The sequence below is a fragment of the Pseudonaja textilis genome, chromosome 5, assembly GCF_049901715.1.
Source record: "Pseudonaja textilis isolate UNSWEBS1 chromosome 5, rPseTex1.2, whole genome shotgun sequence".
NCBI classification, from domain to species: Eukaryota; Metazoa; Chordata; class Lepidosauria; order Squamata; family Elapidae; genus Pseudonaja; species Pseudonaja textilis.
In genome coordinates, this window is record NC_141994.1 from 73319882 (window position 1) to 73346007 (window position 26126).

At 47.9% G+C, this 26126-nt stretch overlaps 1 protein-coding gene across 1 annotated transcript; it reads right to left on the reverse strand.

The window, feature by feature from the left end:
* Positions 1-555: 555 nt before the first annotated feature.
* NET1 (neuroepithelial cell transforming 1) lies at positions 556-26126 on the reverse strand. The gene is made up of 10 exons (XM_026722894.2): positions 25822-26126; positions 15534-15641; positions 12544-12711; positions 10920-10982; positions 9422-9518; positions 8328-8404; positions 6780-7037; positions 5739-5909; positions 3288-3474; positions 556-2823 (listed from the first exon to the last, which is right to left on the reverse strand). Exons 1-10 carry the CDS (start codon positions 25912-25914, stop codon positions 2426-2428), a joined length of 1620 nt encoding a protein of 539 aa, XP_026578679.1. The 5' UTR covers positions 25915-26126; the 3' UTR covers positions 556-2425.

A 26126-nucleotide genomic window follows, 5' to 3' on the forward strand; every position in this document is an offset into this window, starting at 1 on the left:
TCGTCCGAAGGTCACAAAAGGGGAATCACATGACACCCACCCCCTCCGGGGACATTACAACCGTCATAAATACGGAGCCAGTGGCCAAGCATCTGAATCTCGATCCCACGATCGTGCCAAGGTCGTAACGGTGAAAAGCGGCCGGAAGTCACGTTTTCACATGCTTCAAACTTTGAAAAGGGTCACTGAACAATGTTTAATGTTGTAATGTTGTTCTGTTGTTTTTGTTATAAAAATTAAAAGAAGTGAGAGCTACACCGTCCCGCATTTACCAAGGAGGGAACTTAAGTTGCGTTTTTGCTTCTCGCGTTGAACGACAAGTTGCAACTCAACCCGAGAAGCAAAAAAAAACAACCCCCTCACAACTTTTTCAGTTGTAGCTAACAACTGAACGAATCCTCCCCTCAAAAGGCTCGGCGCTGTGCCTTGGCTCAGTCGCCGCGACCCTAAAATTAAAACATGCGTCGCTTTGAAGAGCTTTGGGACATCTGAGCCGCAGGCGCCCGTCCCTTCCCATTCATTCCTCCCAATCAAAACAAGCCACACAATGAGGAATCAATGCAATACGAGCTTTAATCTCCAATTTCACGTGACTGTACAAGGAAACATTTACAGTGCTTTGGTAATTCTCTATTTACATTTGCTTGCAAGGGCGGTTCATCCCCCTATCCTCAATGCTGGCCAGATGCGTTTTTGCACCAGAACAAGAAAAAAAAAAAAAAAAAAAGGCAGAAAACTCTGCAATTATCATTATTTTTACTTCTTACTGGGCCAATTTGGGGGAGGGTCGTTTTTCAGGTGGTTTAAATAGCTTATTATGGCAGCTTTAATTATTATTATTATTATTTTTGGGGGGAAAAACTCCTTGCCTCTTGAGCAAGGGCCTTCTTCCCACCTGGAGATCAATCCTCAAAAGAAAATTGCCATTAAACCCAACATCCATATTTTATCTTCCCCGTTCCCAACACAGCAACAAACCCCCCACTAACCCTCTTCACCGACTTACTACATGCTTCTTCTGCGCTTCCCACCGTGACTGCGTCTTTCGATGCCTTTCAAAAGACTTCGTCCTTTCTCTCGCAAACTGTCCCCTTTTTTTTTTATCCCTTCGTTTTATCCTTCTTCCTTCTTTCTCTTCCAGCAGTTCACATTCAGACCGCTGGGGTTATTTTTCTCCCCCCCACTGCTATTCGTCCCAACAAACTTCGCTTTTCCTCCTTATTTTTAAGAGAGCCGATTCCCCGACCACCGGAGCTCCACTTTTTGACAACCGAGAGGCAAGTTTCTTTCAAGAGATTCCCCGAATCCCGGATCCGTTGGGAAGGTGGGATCCACCGGCCTGTTTTTTTCCCTCCTTCCCTGCGACTGCAGTGCCTCCCAGTTAATCTATGGCTTGGTTTCGACCGGATTTCAAAGGGTCTGAATTGGCTTTTCGGTTTGGAATCACAAATAGTATACATACCAGCACTCATGCATCAAGAAAAGGGAGTGGGGAGACGGGGGGGGAAAGGGGGGGCGAGGGTCCCGTTTCGAGAAAGAAACGACACAGGACTCAAAAGTACAAAAGGAAGGGTCTACAAAAGTATTCAAATAATATTTAAAAAAACAAAACAAAACAAGATTAAATACGTGGCGTAGCAATTCCGCAGAAGGGAAAGCACACCACCGAGTGTAGAATTCCAGTCGTTCAAATGGAAACGCGTTGAACCTGGGGTCTTTCTGGGTGGAACGGTCCCGGCCCTTGAGAGCGGAGGGTTTTTTCTCAACCGTGGCGATTTTAAGACAGGTGGACTTCAACTCCCAGAATTCCCCAGCCAAAGTCGCCACGATTGAGAAGCGCTGCTTTAGAAGAAAAGTGGACAATCAGACGACTTGTGTTCAAGAGAATCGAAATCATCAAGAGCCACAAAGCTTTCAAAATTCCAATTTTCCCTCCCGATGAACTGTTGTTGTTTTTGAATATATAAAGAGCTGATTTGTATCCAGAAAGCAATTTTACCAACGCTTTGCACTCCTTTGGAGAATGCTTTTTCCTTCCCGATATTAACAGTATGTACAGAAGGATCGAGACCTCCGGAGTCGGCTGTTGCAATCCAGAAATCCAAAGCCCTTAATTTCGACCCCAAACCCCCAGGGATCAGACGCCGGGTTCAACAACGTTTGCGGAAAAACCAGTAGCTGCCTTTAAAAGAAAAAGGAAGGGAAAAAAGGAAAGGGAAGGAAGGAAGAAAAGAAAGAAAGAAAAAAGAGGAAGGGAAGGAAAAGTAAAAAAGGAAAGGAAAGGAACCATGACTCACATGTAACAACACAAAAAGACCAACAAAGAGAGAAGGAGAGTCCCTTCACCATTCTCACATTACAGGAAAGAAAATGTACACTTTTATTTATAAATAAAAGAGCGAGGAGGCCGCTCGCTCCGGCTTTTTTAAACCAGAGTCTCTTTCCGCTTGACGCTGATCTGGTTTTTGTCCCTGCTCCTCCTGAGCGCCGAATGCATCCGGTAGATTTTGACATTCTTCGGCTCTCCCGCCGCGTCGTCTTCGGCGCCGTTCTCGCCCAGCTCCAGGCGGAAGCTGCCCGAGGCGGAAGGCTGCCTCCTTTGGATCTTGGCGTTGGAGCCGAAGGGTTGGTGGTTCTCCTCGCCTTCCTCGCTCAGCTCGGGCAGGTCCTTCATCTCGAAGGGCACGGGGCACGGCTGGAAGGGCGCGACGGCCGCCTGGATGCAGTTGAACCACTGCTGCTTGTGGAAAATGTCGTTGGCCTGCAGGGTGTGGGACTGGCCCGAGGAGGAGTCCCGGAAACGGACCCGGAAGATGTTTTTGGCTGGGAAAAGAAGAAGCAAGGAGAAGGGAGGACGTCTTACGGAGATGGTTCCATCCGATCCAGGTCAGGGATGTCCCTAAGGGGCTTCCAATCTCTTCCCCACCCGCCCCGTCCTCCCCCACCAAAAAAAGCCTACTGGGCTTCCTTTGTTATGTCCTTGTTCTTCTCCTGTTCTGACCGGTGCTGGAACGGAAGTTCTACAACTGGTCTTAGAACTGAAGGAGCTTCTTGGATGAGAAGCAGAACGTTTCGAAAGGGAGAGACTGGTTGGAAAACATTTCACTCCTCATCCAAGAAGCCTCCTCCGTTCTATCGGATGGCACAACTGAAGAAGTTCTAGAACCAATATTACTACGACAAGCTTTCCACCTGGCTACTTCTTATCCTGCCGCCTCTCTCAGGTGTTTTGGAGAATAGGCTGACCCACCCACCCCCGCCCCAAATATTGGAACCTTCCTTCCTACCTTTATCCGAATTGCCGAATGCACCTCGGAACGACCCGCCCATTTTGACGTCCCCATCTTGCAAGTCCTCCAGCACCAGGTCTTGTACCGGGATCGGCTGCCGATACACTTGGTAAGAATGGCGCTCGTTCCGCGTCACGGGCCGGGTGAGGACCAAGATTTCTTGGAAAAGGAAGATGTAAAGCTTCTGGAAAGGAGGAAGAGGAGGAGGAGAGGAAGTTTTAAGTGGAATTCAGCCCCAATCAAAAGACAGGGAACTCAAGTTCAACATATATATATATTTATATTTAATATATATATATTTCTATGCAAACTGAAAAGTTTGGGGGCATTATGCTGCCACACACAACCCACCAACAAAAAAGCGCCATATTTTAACCACAAAACATTGGTTTTAGATTCGGGGTGTCCAACCTTGGCAGCTTTAAGACTCGTGGACTTCAATTCCCAGAATCCCACAGCCAGCAGACACATAGCCATGCTACCAAACGTCAGGAATGGATGGGGAATTCTGGGAGTTGAAGTCCAAAGTATGCTGGCTAAGAACTTCTGGGAGTTGAAGTCCACTTGTCTTAAGGTTTGCTGGCTGGGGAATTCTGGGAGTGGAAGATCACCCATTTTAAAGCATGCTTGACTGGGGAATTCTGGGAGTGGAAGTCCACCCGTCTCAAAGCCTGCTGGCTGGGGAATTCTGGGAGTGGAAGTCCACCTATCTCAAAGCATGCTTGACTGGGGAATTCTGGGAGTGGAAGTCCACCCGTCTCAAAGCCTGCTGACTGGGGGATTCTGGGAGTGGAAGTCCACCCATCTCAAAGCCTTCTGGCTGGGGAATTCTGGGAGTTGAAGTCCACCCATTTTAAAGCATGCTTGACTGGGGAATTCTGGGAATGGGAGTCCACCCATCTCAAAGCCTTCTGGCTGGGTAATTCTGGGAGTAGAAGTCCAAAGTATGCTGGCTAAGAACTTCTAGGAGTTGAAGTCCACTTTTCTTAAGGTTTGCTGGCTGGGGAATTCTGGGAGTGGAAGCCCACCCATCCTGCCAAAAGAAAATGTGCCAAAATTGACCCATGTTTTCCCACTAGCCTTTGGCTGCCAGTTCTTGCTCAATAATTTGTCTAAATATTTTTGTTATGATAAAGACCAAAGGGAAGGATTTAAAAAAAAAAACTATCATAAAAGACATGAAGGTGACCAACGAGAACACACATTGTTTATAGCCGAGACAAAAGATGTTTAAAAATGACCCTCTGAACTGCCCATCTTTTATTCCTGCAAAGCAGTCCTAAATAAATATTGATGCAACAGTCATTAATTTTCCTCCCACCTGACGCCCAGGGGGTCACTTAATAAAGTGTATTACCCCCCCAGGAATGCATCTCCGCCCCTGCAAAAATCCAAATTGTGAATTGTATCCCAGCCACCTGGAAACTGGACAGCTACCAGCTCCGCTCTCCGAGGACCGGCTGGTGTCTTTAAATTGACTTTCTTAAGAACAGCTCAGGGTCAAGTGGCGCCAAGGCTGACAAGGGGAGAGAGGTCCCTCTTTTAGTTTTTATGTAAGAGAAGAAATAAAGGGCACCTGGTGGAAGGCCTGGAATCCTTGTTTGCCTTCGATTATAGATCTTTGATGAGAGATTGAGGAATAGAGGCCTTTTTTCTGGGCTTGTCCGCAAGAATTTATTCTATTTTTTTAAAATCCTGCTTTTATTATTAATATGTAATTCAAGGCAGTTATTGATTGATTGGTCCAAAGTCACCCAGTTGCCTTTCTTGCCTAGAACTCCCTGTCTCCTAGTGATTGGCCCAAAGTCACCCAGCTGGCTATCACGCCTAAGGTGGGACTAGAACTCACAGCCTCCTGGTGATTGGTGCCAGTTCACTCAGTCAGCTTTCATACCTAAGGTGAAACTAGAAATCCCTGTCTTCTGCTGATTGGCCCAAAGTCACCCAGCCGGCTTTCATGCCTAAGGTGGGACTAGAACTCCCCGTCTCATGGTGATTGGTCCAAAGTCACCAAGCTGGGTTTCGTGCCTAAGGCGGGACTAGAACTCCCATTCTCCTGGTGATTGGCCCAAAGTCACCCAGCTGGCTATCATGCCTAAAGTGAGACTAGAACTCACAACCTCCTAGTGATTGGTGCCAGTTCACTCAGTCAGCTTTCATGCCTAAGATGAAACTAGAACTCCTTGTCTCCTGGTGATTGGCCCAAAGTCACCCAGCCGGCTTTCGTGCCTAAGGCAGGACTAGAACTCACCGTCTCCTGGTGATTGGCCCAAAATCAGCCAGCTGGCTATCATGCCTAAGGTGGGACTAGAACTCACAACCTCCTGGTGCCAGTTTCCCTAGTCAGCTTTCATGCCTAAGGTGGAACTAGAACTCCCTGCCTCCTAGTTTCTAGGCCACGCCCTCTTAATTCCTAGAGGTTTCGCAGTTCCCCCCATTTCTACTTACATGGCCGTTCTTGTTCTTCAGCTCCCCGTGACAAAGCAAAACTTTGCTCGCTTCAATCCGTGGATCCCGCTGCTTCTCATCCAGGTATTCCAGCTTATCGATGTAGTATTGGCATTCCGACTCTCCTTTCTTCAAGTTGATGTCCGAGAGGACCCCTTGGATGAGGCAGATCTAGGAGGGAAGCGCCCGTCGGTAAGTAGGGGGGAGATGCGGGGAACGGAAGCGCCGCTAGGCTGAGCCCTGAACCGCCGGGATGACCTTCCCTAGTTTGGCCGTGAAATGTCTGCAAGAGGACAACCAACCCCAGTCGCCCTCCTCTCCTTCCTCCCCTCCATTCCTCCTCTTTTTCTTCCTCTTGCTCCATCGCCTCCTCCTCCTCCTCCACTCCACAAACCCAACTCCCTTCCAGCACTGATGATGTTCCCTAGTTGGGGTGATGAAATGTCTGCACCAAACTCAGAGAGCACCAAGGAGCTGACAGTCCTTCCTTCCTTCCTCCTCCCTCCCTCCCTCTCCTCACTTCTTCCCTCTTTCTCTCCTTCCTTCTCCCTCTTTCTCCCCCCTTTCTCTCTCCTTCCTTCCTTCCTTCCTCCTCCCTCCCTCTCCTTACTTCCTCCCTCCCTTTCTCTCTCATTCCTTCCTTCCTCCTCCCTCTTTCTCCTCCCTCCCTCTTTCTGTCCTCCCTTCCTCCCTCCTTCCTCTCCTCCCTCCCTTTCTCCTCCCTCCCTCTTTCTGTCCTTCCTTCCTCCTCCCTCCCTCCCTCTCTCCTTCCTTCCTTCCTCCTCTCTCCCTCCCTCTCCTCACTTCCTCCCTCCCTCTTTCTCTCTCTCTCCTTCCTTCCTTCCTCCTCCCTCTTTCTCCTCCCTCCCTTTTTCCTTCCTTCCTTCCTTCCTTCCACCCCACTCCCTTCTAGCACTGATGACGTTTCCTCATTGGGTCATGAAACGCCTGCAAGGAACCCACCAGTCTGAGAAGAGCACCCAGGACCCCATTTCCCCCCCTCTACCTGACACCCAGAGGGAGCCGAGCCGAGCCCCTTACCGCTTCTTCCAGACTCTGGACGTCGGGGTGGTCGTTGGCCGTGTGCCGGAGGATCTCCTTCAGGAGGAGCGGGTACTTGACCAGGCGACTGCGAGGAATGTCCAGGAAGCTCCAGAGGTCCAGCTTGCGGCTGAAAGGAGACTCCAGGCAACGCTGCAGGAAGTCCTGGACACGGGCGTCCTGCTTCTTCTGGTCCAGGAGGGCTTTGGCTGCCAGCTGGTTGCTGCAATAGGCCTTGTAGGCGTTCAGCCCGGGGAGCTGGGGAAGGAGAGAAGGCCCTGCTGGTTAGAAGGAGCGGCCTTGGCTGCAGAGGGAGGGACCCTGGCTCTTTCTCTACCTGGGGCCTCGCACGTGAAGCCAAGCCCCTGCCCAAATTTAGGTGGAGGTGGAGGAGGAAGAGGATGGGAGGAGGAATGGGGGCAGGAGGGAGAAGGAGAAAGAAGAGAAAGGAGCAAGAGGAGCAGAAAAAAAAACAGAAGAGGAGGAAGGAGGAGACAGGGCAGGAGGAGGAGGATGGGAAGGAGGAAGGGAGGAGAGAGGAGAAGAAAAAGAGAAAGGAGGAGGGGGAGAAGCAGGACAGAGGAGGAGGAAGAGAAAGGAGAGGAAGAAGAGGAAAAGGAAGGGAGAGAGGAGGAAGAGAGGGAGGAAGAGAAAGAAGAGAAAGGAGGAGGAAGAGAGGAAGAAGAGGAAGGAGGAGAAGTGGAGGGGCATGAGGAGGAGGATGGGAGGAGGGAGGAAAAAGGAGGAGAGAAAGGAAGAAAAGAGCAGAGGAAGAGGAAGGGGCTCTTAATGAAGAAAGTGAGCTCAGGGTTCTAACTATTCTGCATTCTTTTTTTTTTTACCAACAGGGATCGGGTCCCCACAGGAAAAAAAAGGGCCATGAAAGGGAGACCCAGCTGGAAGACGCGTTAGGTGGTGTGGATTGCAGTCTGGATTCCCAGGAGGGAAGGGCTGTGTTCCAGAGGACCAAGAGATGGCAAACTTTAGATCGGACGGCTAGTAGTAATGCAGCCCCCCACAAGGCCGTCAACTTTTAACCCTCTTTATATCTAGATATACCGTACAGCACATTAGCGGGATTATGTGTTCTATATGCGGCCCAGGACAATCCCTCTTCACGCAATGCTGTCCAGGCGAGCCGAAAGGTTGGACGCACCCGGTTCAGATAGTTTGGGAGGAAGAGATTTAAAGATGGCTCTTCCCTAATTCTCGGAGTATTGTGTTTAAGGATGCAAGTAGTGGCTTTAGTTCGGCAAGATTCAGACTATCGGTTCTGGGATCTTAACGGATCAGCGGGACGGGGGACAAAGTCACAATCTGTAAGCCAACCGGAGTGGAGGGAGGTGGATTATTGTTTTTAAAATTCTTTTTATTATTATTATATATTTCTTGTTTGCAAGCTGCCTGCAGTCACTGAGAGTGAGTGGGTGGCAGGTAAATCTTCTCCATAAATAAATAACTAAACCGAGCAGAAAGGCCAGAGAGATCTGGAAACCGAATAAAACTGTGAATAAAATAATGACTGGCGGGAGGAAAGGATTCACTCACCCATTCCACAAGAATGGGTCCGATTTGTTCCACCGACCCATCCGGCCGGGTCACCTGCCCCAGTTTTTCCAAGAAGTCTGTAAGGGAAAGGCGAAAAAGGAGAATTGGCAAAAAGGCACACACGTGGAAAGAGATTCAGTCAAGCCCTCTCAAGAGAAATGGAACTTTTTACATTTTATTTTATTTTTAATTTTAAACCTTTATTGAAATTTGAAACATTAAAATACACAAGTAAATGTAAAAATAAATAAATAAATAAAACATTTGCACCAAGACAAAATCCTTGTGGGTCCAATCACACTTGGCCTATAAAGAATTCTATTCTATTCTATTCTACTTCGTTCTGTTCCATTCCATTCCTTATTCTCTCTTCTCTTCTCTTCCCTCTCCTATTCCATTCCATTTCATATTTTCTATTCTATTCTATTCTATTCTATTCTATTCTATTCTATTCTATTCTATTCTATTTTCTCTATTTTATTCTCGATTCTATTCTATTCTCTATTCTACTCTACACTACTCTATTCTATTCTTATTCTATTCTACATTCTCTATTGTATTCTATTCTATCCTCTATTCAATTCTATTCTCTATTCTACTCTTTTCTCTATTCTATTCTATTTTCTATTCTTATTCTTATTCTATTCTGCTCAATCTCCTTCAACCATCCATATCTTGGAAGATAAAATTGAATGTGAATAATTTTATTTGGCCAAACACAAGGAATTTATCTCCGGCAAAGAAACACGATCATACCAATGAAAGGAAAGGGGAACTGGGGGTGTTTAAAAAAGATAACAACGATCAATGATAATAAATAATAATAATAAAAAAACAGCTGGAGGAGCCACCATTGATGGTCGGTTGCCAGGTGCACAACCCACCGAACTCTTGGAGTTAATTTTATCCATGACTAGTCTAAGGTTGTTTCTGCTTTTTTTGATAGGAACATTTTCAATTGAGCAAGAAACTGTTTGTGCAGTGATACATGTTCCTGGGTCCACGTTCCTCTTTCTGAGTCATCCTGGGTGGGTCTGGCCTCGAGCTATTCGGGACTTTGGAAGGAATCCTGAGTTTGCGGGGAAGTGATTTACCTTCATGCAAGGGGATGTAGGAATCCAGGTCCCCAAAGATGTGGCTCAATTCCTCTTCGGACATGATGGACAGCTTCAGCATGGGGTCATGGTAAGCCTGGAGAGAAAGAGAGAGAGAGAGAGAGAGAGAGAGAAGGAGGGAGGGAGGATTACCTTCTTAGCTGAAAGTTGGATTTTAAAAAAAGCACAAGAAAGAATGTTTTTTTTTTTTTTGAGCCAACTCAGGAAACTCAAACTGCCCAGGAAGCTGCTGATCCAGTTCTACAGAGGAACGATGGAGTCTGTCATCTGCACCTCTTATCACTGTCTGGTTTGATTCTGCAACCCAACAGGACAGACACAGACTCCAGAGGGTAATACAACAATGGCTACCAACCTGCCTTCCATGGAGGACCTGCCTTCCATAGAGTCAAAAAGAGGGCTGTGAAAATATCTACAGACCCCTCACATCCTGGACATAAACTGCTTCAACTCCCACCCTAAAAACGACACTATAGAGCATTGCACACCAGAAGAACTAGACACAAGGACAGTTTTTTCCCAAATGCCATCACTCTGCTAAACAAATAATTCCCTGAACACTGTTCAACTATTTACAAAATCTGCACTACTATTACTATTCATCTTCTCATCCCTCCTTATCACCCATCCCCTCCCACTTGTGACTGTAGGACTGTAACTTTGTGGCTTGTATCCTTATGATTTATATTGTCTCCTGGTATGATTTGATTGCTTATTGTACCCTATGACTATTATTAAGTGTTGGACCTGATGATTCTTGACTCTTGACGGATGTCTCTTTCCTTTTATGTCCGCTGAGAGCATTTGCACCAAGACAAATTCCTTGTGTGTCCAACCACCCTTGGCCAACAATGAATGCTAATTCTTTATTCTAATTCTAATAAAGGGGAACACTTGGATCTCCAGCTGGGAAACTTCTGATGGAAATAATAGAGAGGTGTCTCTCAACCGTGCCAGCTTCAAGATGGGTGGACTTACGACGGTTGCCGGAACCCCGGGGCTTATGTGACCACCATACAGGACTAGTGACAAACAGAGTTAACTGGGGGGGTGGGGAGGTGAGGGGGGGAAGAGCCAGATTCGTTTAATGACAGCGTGATTTACTCAACAACTACCAGGATTGGTTTCACAACAACAACAAAAATTCAGCGAAAAAAAATATATCGTAAAATCAGATTCGCTTAATTGACTGCAGCAAAGAAAAGAAAAGATAAAATCGGCTGTGAATCAATTCATCGCTCTACTTAGCAGGGGGAATTCTGCTCTCCCTTGCGGTCCCAAGTCGAGGACTCGCTGTAGGGTCAACAGCCTCTCTTGCTGCTATTTGGAAGAGGAGGAGGAGGAGGAGGAGGAGGAGGAAGGCCGAGTTGTGGGGGAAAAAAACAGTTTTAATCGGCTGCTTGGGCATCTCTGAAGGAAGTGAGTCACCTGCAAGGTTATCGGTCCAAGTCAACAGAGCAGGGAGAAAGACCCCTACCTTTCTGGCAAGCTTCAGGTCTTCAATCAAGTCCTGCTCTCCCCGAGAGAGTTCGTAGATGGCCTGCAAGCGGAAGGAAAACTGAATTATAATAAGCGCCGCGGCCGCCGCCTTTGGAAGAATTCACAAACCGCTACGTTTCTTTTCAGTTCTTTGTTAAGACTGCGGAGCTGCTTTCTGTCAAGCCCCGAGAGCCACCAATGGGGTTACTTCTGGGTTAGAAACAGAATCGTGGAGTTGGAAGGGACTTCGGAGGTCTTCTAGTCCAACCCCTTTGCTCAGGCAGGAGACCCCCCGAAACCGTTTCGGACCAATGGCTTGTCCAGTCTCTTCTTGAAAACCTCCAGGGGTGGAGCGCCCACAACCTTGGGAGGCAAGGGGTTCCCTGGATTGATTGTTCTGTCAATTAAAATGTCTTCTTATTTTTATATATTTCTTTCCTTGATTCCGTTCCCGGACTCTTATTCTGCCTATCGGAGAAATAGGCTGAACTCCCCACTCTTCTTTGGGGCAGTCCCTCAAATATTAGAAGAAGGCTTTTATGAGTAAGACGGGACTAGAACTCACCGTCTCCTGGTGATTCGCCCAAAGTCACCCAGTTGCTTTTCATGCCTAAGGCAGGACTAGAACTGACCGTCACCTGATGATTCACCCAAATCACCCAGTTGGCTTTTATACCCAAGGCAGAACTAGAACTCACTATCACCTGGTCAGTGGCTCAGTCACCCAGTTGCTTTTCATGCCTAAGGCAGAACTAGAACTCACCGTCTCCTGGTCATTGGCTCAAAGTCACCCAGTTGCTTTTCATGCCTAAGGCAGGACTAGAACTGACCGTCACCTGGTGATTCGCCCAAATCACCCAGTTGGCTTTCATACCCAAGGCAGAACTAGAACTCACTGTCACCTGATTAGTCCAAATCACCCAGTTGGCTTTCACACCCAAGGCAGAACTAGAACTCACTATCTCCTGGTCAGTGGCTCAAAGTCACCCAGTTGCTTTTCATGCCAAGGCATAGCTCAAAGTGGCTCAAAGGAACTAGAACTAGAACTCACCGTCACCTGTGATTAGCCCAAATCACCCAGTTAGCTTTCATACCCAAGGCAGAACTAGAACTCACTATGTCCTGGTCATTGGCTCAAAGTCACCCAGTTGCTTTTCATGCCAAAGGCGGAACTAGAACTCACCGTCACCTGATGATTAGCCCAAATCACCCAGTTGGCTTTCACGCCCAAGGCAGGACTAGAATTCCCCACCTCCTGCTGATTGGTCCAAAGTCACCCAATTGGCTTCCATGCCTACTAAGGCAGAACTAGAACTCACCCTCGCCTGGTTTCTAACCCGATTCCTTCACACTAGACCAAACTGGCTCTCTGAATTACTTAGCAGCACGAAATTACCATCCTCTGCAGATGAGAACATCTCAATCAAGACATAGGATGCCATGCCTTGGGGGCGGTGGTGGAAGGATATGCAGAAATACTACCACTTACTGACCGGAGCTCTACTCCTTAAGCCGCCTTCTTGCCCTCCAATAAAAATGCTTCTTGTTCGTTTTTCGGACAGCATCCTAAACGTGTCGTCCGTGAACCCAGGAGTACCTGTGGCTCAAGAGCCCAGCCTCACCTCTTGGCGTTTGATTTCCTTGGCGCTCAACGTCTCCTTCATTGTGACATCCAACGTCTCGGACCAGAGGACACTGTTCCTTCTTTTGGGAGGGGTGGGGGCCGTTAACCGGCCACAGGGCTTCTGACCACTCGCTGGGGATTTGGTGTCGCCGCGAAGGGAGAACGACTGGAGGGAAGAGATGAGGTGAGGAGGGCGGAAAAAAACGAAGGGTCCGTTAGCATCGATGGGCGTGAGAAATTCCATTTTATTGTCAACCTTTTGCATTTTGTGCTACCTGCAGAGGCGGTTTCGGTTCCTGTCCGAACAATCCCCACCTGGGCAGGTAAAGATAGATGGGACAGGACAGGGGGAAACCTCAGCCCTGCCCCATTTTCAGATTCCTTCAAAAACACCGGCACGGTTTCTCGAACCAAACAAAATCCATCCTAGGTGTAGTCAATTGGATCCCGGTTCAGGAACAGTGTCTGTGTGGGACTCACTACGGGTCACTTTAGAGAAAGTTAGGATGGACACCTCCTCCCCTAAAAGGTACATAAAGGTAGTCCTCAACTTAAGCTCCCCATTGAGCCCAACATTTATGCTGTTAAGTGAGAAATGTGTTAAGTGAATTTTGCCCACTTTTCTTAACACATTTGCTAAGTGAATCTTCTGCAGTTGTTAAATGAGTGAAGCCCGCTTGCTAAGTGAATCTGACTTCCCCGTGGATTTTTTTTTATTATTATTACATTTTATTTAGTTTTCAAAATTTAAAAGCATAAAACTTTATACATTATTATATCGACATCAAGACATCTTTTACATTTCCTTATCATCTTTCTATGTACACATTTCTTTCATTATACAATTTCAGCGAAATATATAAATAAATATAGCTATGAATATAGATATAAGTATTCATATAGTTTCTTATTCTTTACCTAATTGTCATTTTGATTTCTTTTTATTCTTAAACCTTTTATACCAGGCATCCCAGACATTATAATAATATATCGACTCTTCTTTGTCTCTTAATTTCATTGTTAGTCTGTCCATCTCTGCACAGTCAATTTTTTTTTTTATAACAACAACCTCTGGTGGTACATTTTATGGCATCTTCCTCCTGCTAGACTAGCAAAAATGTTCAATCTAAGCCCAAGCTGTTGGAAGTGTAAAAAGGAAAAAAGGTACGTATTTTCATATGTGGTGGACCTGCCCAGAAATCAAAAAATATTGGAATGTAATTCAATTGTGGCTAGAAGAAATAACAAAACAGAAAACTGAGCCTAAACCAGGATTTCCCAGTGGATTTCGCCTGTCCGAAGGTCGCAAAAGGGGATCGTGTGACCACCAGGGACACTGCAGCCGTCATAAGTGTGAGCCGGGTTGTGTGAACTTTGATCACTTGAGTATCAGGGTGCTGCCAGAGTTGGGTGAAAATTGGTCCTCAGTCCCTTTTTTCAGCACCGTTGTTAAGTTTGAATGGTCGCTAAACGGGTGTTGTAAGTTGAAGGCCACCTGTATCAGCAATAACGTCCTAGCAATGCTCGGTAGTGATTGCCTCTAGGGCAGGCCTCTCCAAAATGGGCCACATTTAAGACTCGTGGGACTTCAACTCCCAGAATTCCCCAGCCAGGAACTCTGGGAGTTGAAGTCCACAAGCCTGAAAGTGGCCACGTTTAGAGACCACTATTCTAGAGAAAGCAGGTTGGACACCTTACACAAAATCAGAAGAAACTTTCTGACAGTGAGAACCATCAACCCATGGAAGAGAAGTTGCCTTTGGAAGTTGTGGGAGCTTCATCCCTGGAGGCTTTCAAGAAGAGACTGGACTGGCATCTGTCAGAAATGGTGCAGAGCCTCCTGCCTGGGCAGGGGGTTGGACTAGATGACCTACAGGCTCCCTTCCAACTCTGATTATCTGTTAAAAGGTTCTGCTGAAGATACATCCCTGTGGTGGACAACCAAGTTGCAATCCCCTGCGACAATATGTCACAGGTGGTTTTCCAGTCTCCACGCAGGTAGCAAACAAATGCACTCACATTTCTCCCTCTGGGCCTGGCCCAACGTGAGGTTGGCCTGGACTTTTGATGCGTTTAGGCCAGTGGTGGTTATTCTACCGGTTCGGCCCAGTTTGACTGAACTGGTAGCTCTGACGATCAGCTGCTGGGCCTCCCCACCGGCCCCAGCTCTATTCTGATCTTTATTGCCTGGTTTTGAAGCTCAGCTGCTTCGCACAGCAAAGCGAATAGCCACCCTTCAGGCGTGGAAGAGACAGGGAGGGTGCAGGATTGCAGGAGGAGATCAGTAGCAAAAAACCCTCTGCGCGCGCACAAAGCCCACGGAACCGGTGGGAGCAGAATTGGAAAAACCACCACTGGGTTAAACCTACAAAAGGGATGCAGCCGGAGGGGAACCGACGTTCCGTGACTCTCATCTACTCCTTGCAAATACTGGAGTTTTATTTTCCCCCTCCAGTTCTGCACGGAACGGTGGCCCAAAGAATTCGAAACCAGCGGTGTTTATAGGAAGGCGGAAATCCCCGTTTGCTTCTCCGATGCTCCTGAAAACCTAATCTTCCAAAACAGACCGACGATATTCCGGAACATTTTTTTTTTTCCCCAAAAAAACTTGGCCGCTCTACCAGGTTTTGGTGCAGGGGAGGGCAGCCTGCGATGCTCTGGGCGGTTGTTTGTGGTGCATTTTGTTCCAACACATTGAGGATTTTTTTTAAAAAAAAGAAAAAAAAATGGGCATTGTTCTTCTATTTTTAAGTGCAAGCGGCTCAAGTCGGAACGGGCGGCTTCGAAGCCAATAAACAAACCCACATCCTCAACTTGGCTTCGGTTGTTCCTCCCCTCTTCAAAAAGATGCCATGAGGGATTTAGGAAGCTTCCCTTAACGGGGAAAACGTCCCGGCACGGGGGAGATGGGCACCCCAAAGTCCTGTCTGGATCCAGAAGATCCTTCAACCACCCACTCGTCTTCTCCCCGTTCCTGGGCCCACCTACCTGTATGGTCTGCCCGAAGCGACGCACTGCACCATTTCGTACAGGCGAAATCAGGTTTGCCAAGGAAGTGACACGGGCCAGAGATCGGACACGTTTATTACTAGGCTCCTGCAAAGAGATAAAAGGAGAGAACAAGTTGTACCACTGGTTTACTCAGGATTTAAGAGTGCTGGGGGGTGGGTGGGGGGGAGGAGAGTGCAACATCAAATACCGTTGGCCGTTTCTTCAAGGCACCCTGACCCAAAGCACAGGGGGCCCTTTAAAAGAAATTTATATATTCCTTCCTTCCTCTTTCTCTCTTTCTTTTTCCTCTCTTCCTCCCTTCTCCTTCTCCCTCTCCTTCTCTCCTGACTTCCTTCCCTCCTTCTCGCCTGCCTGCCTCCCTTCCCTTCTCCTTCCTTCCTTCTTCCTCTTCCCTTCCTTCTTTCTCTCCCTTTCTTCTTCCTTCCCTCCTCCTCTCGCCCTGCTTCCTCCCTCTCTCCTTCCTTCTCCGTCTCCCCCTTCCTTACCCCTCCTCTCCTTCTCTCTCTCTCTCCTCCTTCCGTCTCTCCCTCCCTCCTTTCCTTCCTTCCTATATACAAACACATACCCAAGAGACCATTAATCAGTGGAAAGACTTTATCTCCCTTAATTATGGGTGAGGCATCACTGAAGGTTTTAAAAAAGAGACTGGACAGCCATCTGTCCGGAATGGTATAAGGTCTTCTCATTGGGCAAGGGGTTGGACTAGAAGACCTCCAAAGTCCCTTCCAACTCTGTTATTCTGTTATACACACAGCCACCCATTCATGTATCCATGCTTCTATCGCTATCCATCCACTCACCTCCCTTTCTCGCCCTCTGTGACACATACACACTCCATCTGTGTTTCTATCTCTGTCCATTCATCTCTCTCTCCCTCTCCTTCTCTCTCTTTCTCATTTTAAACCAGTCATCCCTCTCTCTCTCTCTCTCTCTCTCTGCATATTTTTAAGCAATGGCCTTAGAAGCAAACAAGAAGCAACGCTTCTTGGTCTGTTAACCAAAATAACAACGTCCACAGGAGCGAGGAGGAAGGAGGAGGATTATTTCAGGCTACAGGTTTCCAACTTCTTCCTGAAGCTTCGTGACGCGTGTAAGTTTTCAAACTACGCTGCCTTTAGGCAAATATTGGAGAATTGATAACATCCACACACCGCAATACTTCTAGGTATGTGGCAAACAAAACAGGTTGCAGGAAATCGTCGAAGGCACTTGGAAGGAGATGGGAAAAACAGCAGAAAATACGTTTCCCCCTGTAGGGAAATAATGCCCTGCGTAAAAAAAATGAAGGAATATGGGTCATCCTCGACTTACAACCATTCATTTAGGGACCGAAGTTACAACGGCGCTGAAAAAAGGGACTTGTGACCTCGTCTCACACACACGCACATGATCCTTGCAGACTTCCCTTGCGGTCACGCGATCACGCTTCGGACGCCGGCATGCCCTTACGGCGGTTCGCAACGCGGCGATTTGCTGAGCAAACGGCGGTGCGAAAGAAGGGTGGCCAAAACGGGGCAAAAACGTGACTCGGCCCGCCGCCTCGCTTAGACACCCAACGTTTAGGGCTCGACTCTCGACGTTAAATCGAGGGCTCCCTTCGAGTTTCCAAAGGCGCAAAAAAAAATAAAGATAAGATGGAAGGACGGAAGGCAAGTGGCACAAGAAGAAAGCCCAACCTTAGAAAAAAACGGACGAGAATCCAACGGCCAAGCAAAAGAAAGAAACTCAAACCGCCCGTTATATCATATCGGAGGAGGAAGCTTTACTCCAGGGAAAGTGTTTTCTCTCGCGGTGCCCTTGAGAATCTAATCTGGGTTATTTTATTTTTCTCACCCCCCTTTCGATCTGGTTCTCCTTTTGATTATATTTCCTGGTCCCAGACTCCAACTCCTTTCCCCGTTTCGATTACAAAACCTTGCTAATCTGCGAGTAACCATTGAGTTTCCGCTTGCACCGAGGTGGCAAGGACACGAGAGCGCCCCGGTCCCTGCCTCCCAAGATGGTTTCGAGAACAACAGCCCCGAGAGGCAGGCCGGGCTAAAGGCAACGATCCTGGCCCAAACAAACCTGGTTGGGGATACAGGCCTGACCTTGGTTCTCCTTCTGTACCGCTAGTCCTCGGCGTACAACCACAATTGACCCCCTGATATTTATCGAGAACTTTGTGAAGTTGAGTTTCGCCCCCTTTTCACGACTTTCCTTGCCACGGTCGTTAAGCGAACCGCTGCAGCTGTTAAGGGAAGCTGGCTTCCCCCCACCCATTGACTTGTCGGAAGGTCGCAGAAGGGGACCCCCGAGATCCCCGGAGACTCCGGCTGTCGTAAATGTGAGTCGGTTGCTGACTGTCTGAATGGTGACCATGAGGTTGCGGCCACCGGTTGTAAGTGTGAAAAAAAAAACAACAACGGTCACCGAGTCACTTTTTTCTGGGTCGTGCTGACTTTGAACGGTCGCTAAATGAACGGCTGTACATCGAGACTCCCTGTAATCCTTCCCTGCACGGATATCTCGGCAGCGGTAAGGAATATTGTGTGCTTTTGTGCTGCTCCCCGTGGGCGTGGGTTGCGTTACTGCACGCTATCTTTGTTTGACTTCGCCACAAGACGGGTGGCGTCAGATAAGAGGGAGCTCAAAAACAAGCCAAAGCTTTCTTCAGTTGGGTTCCTCACACACACACACACACACACACCGGTTACAAGCATCGTGCCCAGGCAGTTTGCAAACCATAGTTTACGACAGGAGGATGGGGCGGGAAGGTGGCCAATGACAGGTTCTTCAATCAGGGGGTACGAAGCAAAATCTCGGTGGAGCAGACTGGGTGAAACACCACAGGGTGTGTGTGTGTGTGTGTGTGTGTGTGTTGTTTGATTTTTCTTCACAGCTTATGCACAGCTTGTGGACTTCTAGAAACCTCCCAAATTTCTCTCCTCCAGAGCCCAGAAGGGGGGATGGGATGCCAGCATCCACAGTTGATGGGGGAGGGTGGGCTTTCTGCCTCCCTTCCCTATTCCCTCCCTCCTTCTTTCCTCCTCTCCCCTTCCTTCCATCCATCCATCCCACGTTCCCATCTCCTCTATATCTTTGCTTCCTTCTCTCCCCGCTCTCCCTCCCTCTCTTCCTTCTTTCCTCCCCTTCCTTCCTTCTCTCCCTTATTCTCTATTCTTCCTTTCCTTCTCTCTCTCCTCCCCTTCCTTGTCACTCCCTTTCCTTCCTTCCTCCTCTCTCTCTCTTTTCCTCTCTGTCTCTTCCTTCTCTCTCTTCCTTTCGTTTTCTCTTCCTCTTTCCTTCCTTCCTTCCTCTCTCCCTCTTCTTCCTTCTCTATTCTTCCTTCCTTCCTCCTTTTCGTTTTCTCTCCCTCTTTCCTTTCTTCCTTCTCTCCCTCTTCTTTCTTCTCTCTCTCTTTTCCTTTCTCCTGTCTCTTCCTTCTCTCTCCTTCCTTTAGTTTTCTCTCCCTTTCCTTCCTTCCTCCTCTCCCTCCTTCCTTCCTTCTCTCCCTCTTCTTCCTTCTCTATTCCTCCTTCCTCCTTCTTTTCCTTCTCTCTCTCTCCTCCCCTTCCTTCCTTGTCATTCCCTTCCCTTCCTTCTCTTTTTTCCTTCCTCCTGTCTCTTCCTTCTCTCTCTCTCCTTCCTTCCCTTCTCTTTCCCTCTTTCCTTCCCTCCTTCTCTCCCTTCCCTCCCTCCCTCCAAGGGGGTCCTTTTTCTTTCTGTTTTTAGTGCACCCCCGTCTGGAGGAGCCCAACGACCAGTTGGGGACAAATTGAAGCGGGAGGGATAAATTGGTGGTCCAACCGAGAATCTTCAGAACTTCTTGGGGGTGTGTGTGTGTCGGTAGCCGAGTGTGCAAACAGGAAGGTGTGTTTTTTTCTTTCCACGCTTTCTTAATTCCTTGCAGGAAAAAAGGAAGTGGACCAAGGAGGAAAGTCCAGCTGAGAAAGGCTGAGCGATGCAGGAGGAGCTCAGAAATGAGTGAACAAAGAACAGAGACCTTTGCTTCGGGTCGGGTGGGGGGAGATGCCAAGGAATATTAAGGAATGAGGTCATGCATTCCACTTATTTGGGGTGGGGGGGGAGAGAGAGAGAGCAGGGACCAGGGATCGATTCCTCTTCCTGGGAGATAAAAGGAACCACAGTCCGCTCACCCCCAAAGGAAAGTTAACTTGGCTACGGAAGGGAAAATGGGTTTGTAATTCTATGAGAATTCGGAACAGAGGCGTCCAAAACTTGGGCAAAACTTTTCAGACTTGGGGACTTCAACTCCCAGAACTCCCCAGGCAAGCAGGATAAGGGTATCATATTATAAATCCCTAAACCAGGGGTGTCCAGCCGTGGCAAGCCCGGATTTGGAATTTGTAAGTTTATTCTGTATTTTAAAAGGGTAGGTAGGAAAAAAAAAATGCCCTTTCTATAGATAGAAAGCTAGTTCTTGACTTATGACCACCGTAATTGGGCCCACGGTTTAAGAGTTGTAAGTCGTGCTGGTCGGGATATGGACCGCGCCTGATTTTGCAGTCTTTTTGCTGGTGGTCATTAAGTGAACCACTGCGGTCGCTAAGCGAAAGCAGCAGTCGTTAAGCGAACCCAGTGCCCACAATGGGTACATTTTGGCAGGAAGCTGGAAATCCATGTGTGTTTCTGGCCACAAAGTGTCAAAATCGCGGTCATGTGACCTCGAGATACCTGAAACAGGTGTGAGCGGCAGTTGCCAAGTGCCCCAAATGTAATGTAGCATGTGTGTATGTGAGAGAGAGGGGGGGGAGGGAGGGAGAGGGAGGGAAAGAGAGGGAGAGAGGGAAGGAGAGAGAGGGAGGGGGGGAGAGAGAGAAAGAGAGAGAAGGAGAGGAAGGGAGGAGGAAGAGAGAGGGAGAGGAGGGGGAGAGAGAGAGAGGAGAGATAAGGAGAGAGAGGGGAGAGAGGGGGAGAGAGAGAGAGAGGGGAGGAAGACAGGGGAGAGAGGGAGGGAGAGAGAGGGGGAGAGAGAGAGAGGGGAGAGAGAGAGAGGGGAGGGAGATAAAGGGAAGGGAGGGAGAGAGAGAGAGAGGGAGGGAGAGAGAGAGGGGGAGAGAGAGAGAGGGAAGGAGAGAGAGGGAGGGGAGAGAGAGAGAGAGAGAGAGAACAGGGAGGAGGGAAGGAGGAGAGAGGGGGAGAGAGAGAAGAAGAGAGAGGGAGGGGGAGAGAGAGAGGGAGAGATAAAGGAAGGGAGGGGAGAGAGAGAGGGAGGGAGAGAGAGGGGGGAGAGAGAGAAGAAGAGAGAGGGAGGGGGAGAGAGAGAGGGAGAGAAAGGAAGGGAGGAGAGAGAGAGAGGAGGGGAGAGAGAGAGAGAGGGGGAGAGAGAGAAGAAGAGAGAGGGAGGGGAGAGAGAGAGAGAGAGGAGGGAAAGGGAAGGAGGGAGAGAGGGAAGAGAGAGAGGGGGAGAGAGAAGAGAGAGAGAGGGAGGGGGAGAGAGAGAGAGAGAGAGAAAGGAGGGGAGGAGAGAGAGAGAGAGGAAGGGAGAGAGAGAGAGAGGGGAGAGAGAGAGAAGAAGAGAGAGGGAGGGGGAGAGAGAGAGAGAGGGAAACAGGGAGAGAGGGAAGGAGAGAGGGGGGAGAGAGAGAAGAGAGAGGGAGGGGAGAGAGAGAGGGAGTGATAAAGGAAGGGAGGGGAGAGAGAGAGAGGAGGGAGAGAGAGGGGGAGAGAGAGAAGAGAGAGGGAGGGGAAGAAAGGGGGAAGGGGAGAGAGAGAGAAACACACTTCAGATCCGGGTTGCAAGCAGCCCATGGAAAATCCATATTAATGGTTGCTAAATGATGGACATAACTCAAGGACTACCGGTGTAAGTTCTGCAAAGAAATAATATTCTTATTTAATGGCAGAAATGGATGGAAGAGAAGAGGACACCTAAGAGCTGGAATTTTTCAGAAACGGGGAAATTCACATAGTCCTCGACTTATAACAATTCATTTAGCGACTCTTCAAAGCTACAACAGCACTGAAAAAAAAAAGCGACTTAGGACCGTTTTTCACACTTCACGACCGCTGCAGCCTCCCCGTGGTCACATGATCAAAATTCAAGACACTCGGCCACTGGCTCATACTTATGACAGGTCGCAACATCCTGGGGTCTTGCGACCTTCTGACGAGCCAGATTCACTTAACGAAACCGTGCTGCTAACTTTTAACAAGGGCCGCGATTCACTTAACCACCAGGGCAGGAAAAGTCGTAAAACGGAGCAAACCCCACTTTACAACAAATGTCTCACTTAGCAAAAAGAAAAAAACAACAACAACAGAAATTCTTGGGCTCAATTAGGGTCGTAAGCCGAGGACTGTGTGCACGTGTGCTATAATAGCAGTTCAACAAGCTGGGATTTCATTTCTGTAGATATGAACCTGGTTCCATGTCTGTTTAATGCCGTCAGGAGCTGTTTCATGACCACTTTCTCCTTGCAATCCAAAGCCCATCGAGAAAACTATACCCACCTGCCCATCGCACCCAGCGTCAAGCCGCACAATGCCAGTACCACAACGGACGATTGCCACTTTTTTTGTTTTTTTAAAACTTTGGAGGGATTTTATTCAACATTTCCCATTAGCAAAAAAAAAAAAAAAAAAAGAACAGCAAACTTTAGGACTTTCGACAGCCACGAGCCCAACCATTTCAACACTTAAACCAGTTTTTCAAGTCAAGCATCAGCGGAAACAAGGGGTGGGAGAGAGGAAAGATCTCTGTGTAAGCTTTGGCCAGTTTTTCAGTAAACCAAACTTTCACTTTCCAATGAAGAAGAAGAGAAAAAAGAACAATGGGGAAGCGGGGAAACCACAGGGGGAGGTTTAAAAATATGTATTTTTCCAGAATTTCTGCACTACGGAGGACACGCCCATCGGGTTCGAAAGAGGCTGAAGCGAAACAATCATGCGCGTAAACACACACCGGGAGGTGGACAAACACCTGACCGCCCGGCCTTTTGAGAAGGATGACGTAAAATAACAAACACGCCAACGAGCCAGAGGCACAATCCGACACTCAACAACATACTTGGGAGCCAAACCGCAATCCCACAATGATTAGGCGACGGCTGGCATAGGCTGCGCACTTTGCACAGATGCCAAGGTGTTTACTTGGCTTTGGACGAAAGGTGTGCTTCGCCATGGGTGGTGTGTGTGTGTGTGTGTGTGTGTGTGTGTGTGTGTGTGTGTGTGCGTCCTTGGTGTTCTCTGAACTTGCTTTGTTTTCTTGCAGACGTTTCACGGCCCAGCTAGGTAATGTCATCCGTGCTAGAAAGGAGTGGGGTTTGCTCTCTTTTTATATACGAGCCCCTTTCTAGCACTGAGGATGTTACCTAGTTGGGTCGTGAAATGTCTTCAAGAAATCACCAAGCACACAGAGCACCGAGGACCCCTGAGTCGTCCTCCTCTCCACAAACCCTACGACCTTTCTAGCACTGATGATGTTCCCTAGTTGGGTCATGAAACGTCTGCAAGAAAAACGCCAAGCTCAGAGAGCACCAAGGACCCCTCAGTCCTCCTCCTCTGAACAAACCCGACTCCCTTCTAGCACTGATAATGTTACCTAATTGGGTCATGAAATTGTCTTCAAGAAAATCACCAAGCTCAGAGAGCACCAAGGACCTCACAATTCTCTTCTCCACAAACCCTACGACCTTCTAGCACTGATGATGTTGCCTACTTGGGTCATGAAATGTCTTCAAGAAATCACCAAGCTCACCAAGGACCCCACAGTTCCCCTCTCCACAAACCCTACGACCTTCTAGCACTGATGATGTTACCTACTTGGGTCATGAAATGTCTTCAAGAAATCACCAAGCTCCCCAAGGACCCCACAGTTCTCCTCTCCACAAACCCTACGACCTTCTAGCACTGATAATGTTACCTACTTGGGTCATGAAATGTCTTCAAGAAATCACCAAGCTCACCGAGGACCCCACAGTTCTCCTCTCCACAAACCCTACGACCTTCTAGCACTGATGTTACCTAATTGGGTCATGAAACGTCTGAAAGGAAACCACCCAGCTCAGAGAGCACCAAGGACCCCCACAGTCCTCCTCTTCCTCTCAACAAATCCCCCGTCTTCTAGCACTGATGATGTTCCCTAGTTGGGTCATGAACGCCTGCAAGAAACCCATCAAGCTCAAGAGGGCACCAAGGACCCTGAGCTACAAATATTCCCTTTTACCGCTTAACCTGTTTAACTGGAGGATCGACTCTCCCAGACACCCAGAAAGACAAACAGAACAAAACAAAAGGCAGAACTTACGGAGAGAAATCCTGAGGTTTGTCTTTTCCTCGCCAGCTTTCAAAAATAACACTGAGAGGGAAGCCCGGAGAAGTTCCACCTTTCTAAAGAAGAACTTGAATCATAGGGAAACTAAAACAGACGCCGGACAGGATGTCTGTCACAAGCTATCATTTGAGGGAGATTTTTTTTTCGGGGACTCCGGCGTCCTTGTGACTCTGACTTCAGATAGTACCTCCGGGCGATGCATTTTGTGGGATTCAAATGATTACATCACATGTTGTATCCACCGGGGCACGTGTGTACACCCACAACTTCCCCCAAAAACGTTTTTAACGGGGGTGACATCATGAAGAGGAGGAAAAAAATATATGTATTGCCACTTTTTGTGCATTTCCATTTTTGTAGTATTTGTAGTTTCATTTTTTAAAAAAATATATTGTAAGCCACCCTGTAAGAAGGGCAGGCAATAAATTTATTAAAGTATGAATGACTAAACAAATAAATAAAAATGAGGTGGCTTTTTGGAACAGGACGCTGTGAAAGAAGTAGCTTGCATTCATCCAGAATAAATAAACCAACTTACAAAGAAATCAAGTCATCAATACTTGAACGTAAGTTCATTTGCGGAGAAATCTTACAAGACTTACAACACATCAATTCTTGGATTTAAGTTCATTTGCAGAGAATTGGTTCATTTGCAGAGGAAGTCCAAGAAACAAAAGTTTTTCCCCCCTTTCTATTTTAATTGTATGAATGATACACGATGAGCAGAACACAAGCACAACTCCAAAAAAAAAAAGTTTTAGAGGGGTGACGTCATAAAAGGGAAAGCAAAAATAAGATCTATATTTTTGTAATATTTATTTAGGTTATTTTATCTTCTTAAATATTGTAAGCCGCTTAAGAGTTACCCTGTGGCAAAACATTTAACAAATTAAATAATTTTATCTTTGGAGAAGGGATTGCTCTCATTTACCTGTATAAATAAGTCAACTTACAAGTCAACCAAGCATTGTTTGAATTCAAGTAAGCAGCACATGAATTGCAATGAATTGGTTCTTTTACAAAGGGAAGAAGCCAAGAAACAAAAGTTCTCCCCACCCCCATTTTAATTGCAGGGATGATACACGATGAGCAGAACAAGAGAAGGGGAACAAATCATAACCACCCCAGGCTGCTGACTAAGGCTCACTTGCTTCCAAGTTCCTTAAAGAGGCAATATAAAAGCAACATAAGAAAAACCCTCCTTTTCAGACACCCTATCTAGCCTTTTTCCAAAGCAGTTGCAGCTAATACCTTTCTAAACACACCTTTCTAAAAAAAAAAAAAAAAAAGCCAATTTTAACACTTTAAAACAGAGATCATCTCTAAACTTGGCAACTTTTAAAGGCTTGTGGACTTCAACTCCCGCAATTGGCTGGAGAATTCTGGGACTTGAAAAGTCCACAAGTCTTAAAAGTTGCCAAGTTTGGGGACCCCCCCTGCTTTTAAAAAGAAAAAGAAAAGGGGGGGGAGAGAAACCCAGGTGGGTTTTTTTTTAAAAAAATTCTCCTTTTTAACGAAAAGAAAAGAGAGAGAGAGAGGAACAGGGATCCACGACGGGCAAAAGTCACACAATGCAACGAACTTGCCAGCCGCCCCAGAGAACAGAATAGAAACTTTAGTGCAACTTTTAAACGCCAACTCATCGGCACACGTTGGAAATGAAATTTCGTGGCATTCCAGCTCTCTCTCCCCCCCACCTTGCACGAGCGCTGGAATGTAATAAAATCATAAAATAAAATAAAATAAAAAATAGAACCCCCCCCCCCTTTTTTTTTTTGCAACCAAGGGCCGTCTCTCTCTCTCTCTCTCTCTCCCCGCGCCCGAAACTTCCCACGCGTCCTGCACAGCCCCCGGCAAGCTGAGTCAGCAGCGCCGGCTCTTACAAGGCGCGGCGGCGGACGGCTGCACGGCAGCCGGTCTGGCTGGGACGAGCCCCGGGAAGGGGGCTTTGCTTGGGTGGGGTGGTGGGTTGTACGTGGCTTTTACCTCCTGCTCGCGGAAGGTCTGGTTCTGCGCGTCGATCACCCGGATAGTCCGCTTAATGGGCAGGAGCCCGCCGGCGTCATCGTGCGCTACCATGTCCTACGGCTTGCCCGGCGCTGCCCCTTCCTTCCCCGCCTTAAATCCACCGGCTGGCGAGAAGGGTTACTGGCCCGAGACGATGCCCGGCGCTTCTCGGCGGCCGGAGCCCGGCTGACCGAACGGGAGCGGCATAACTTCCGCTGGGCAAATCCCTCGCCGACTGAGCGCCAGCGGTGCCGGGAGTCGGGACGCCAAGCGGCTGCGGAGGG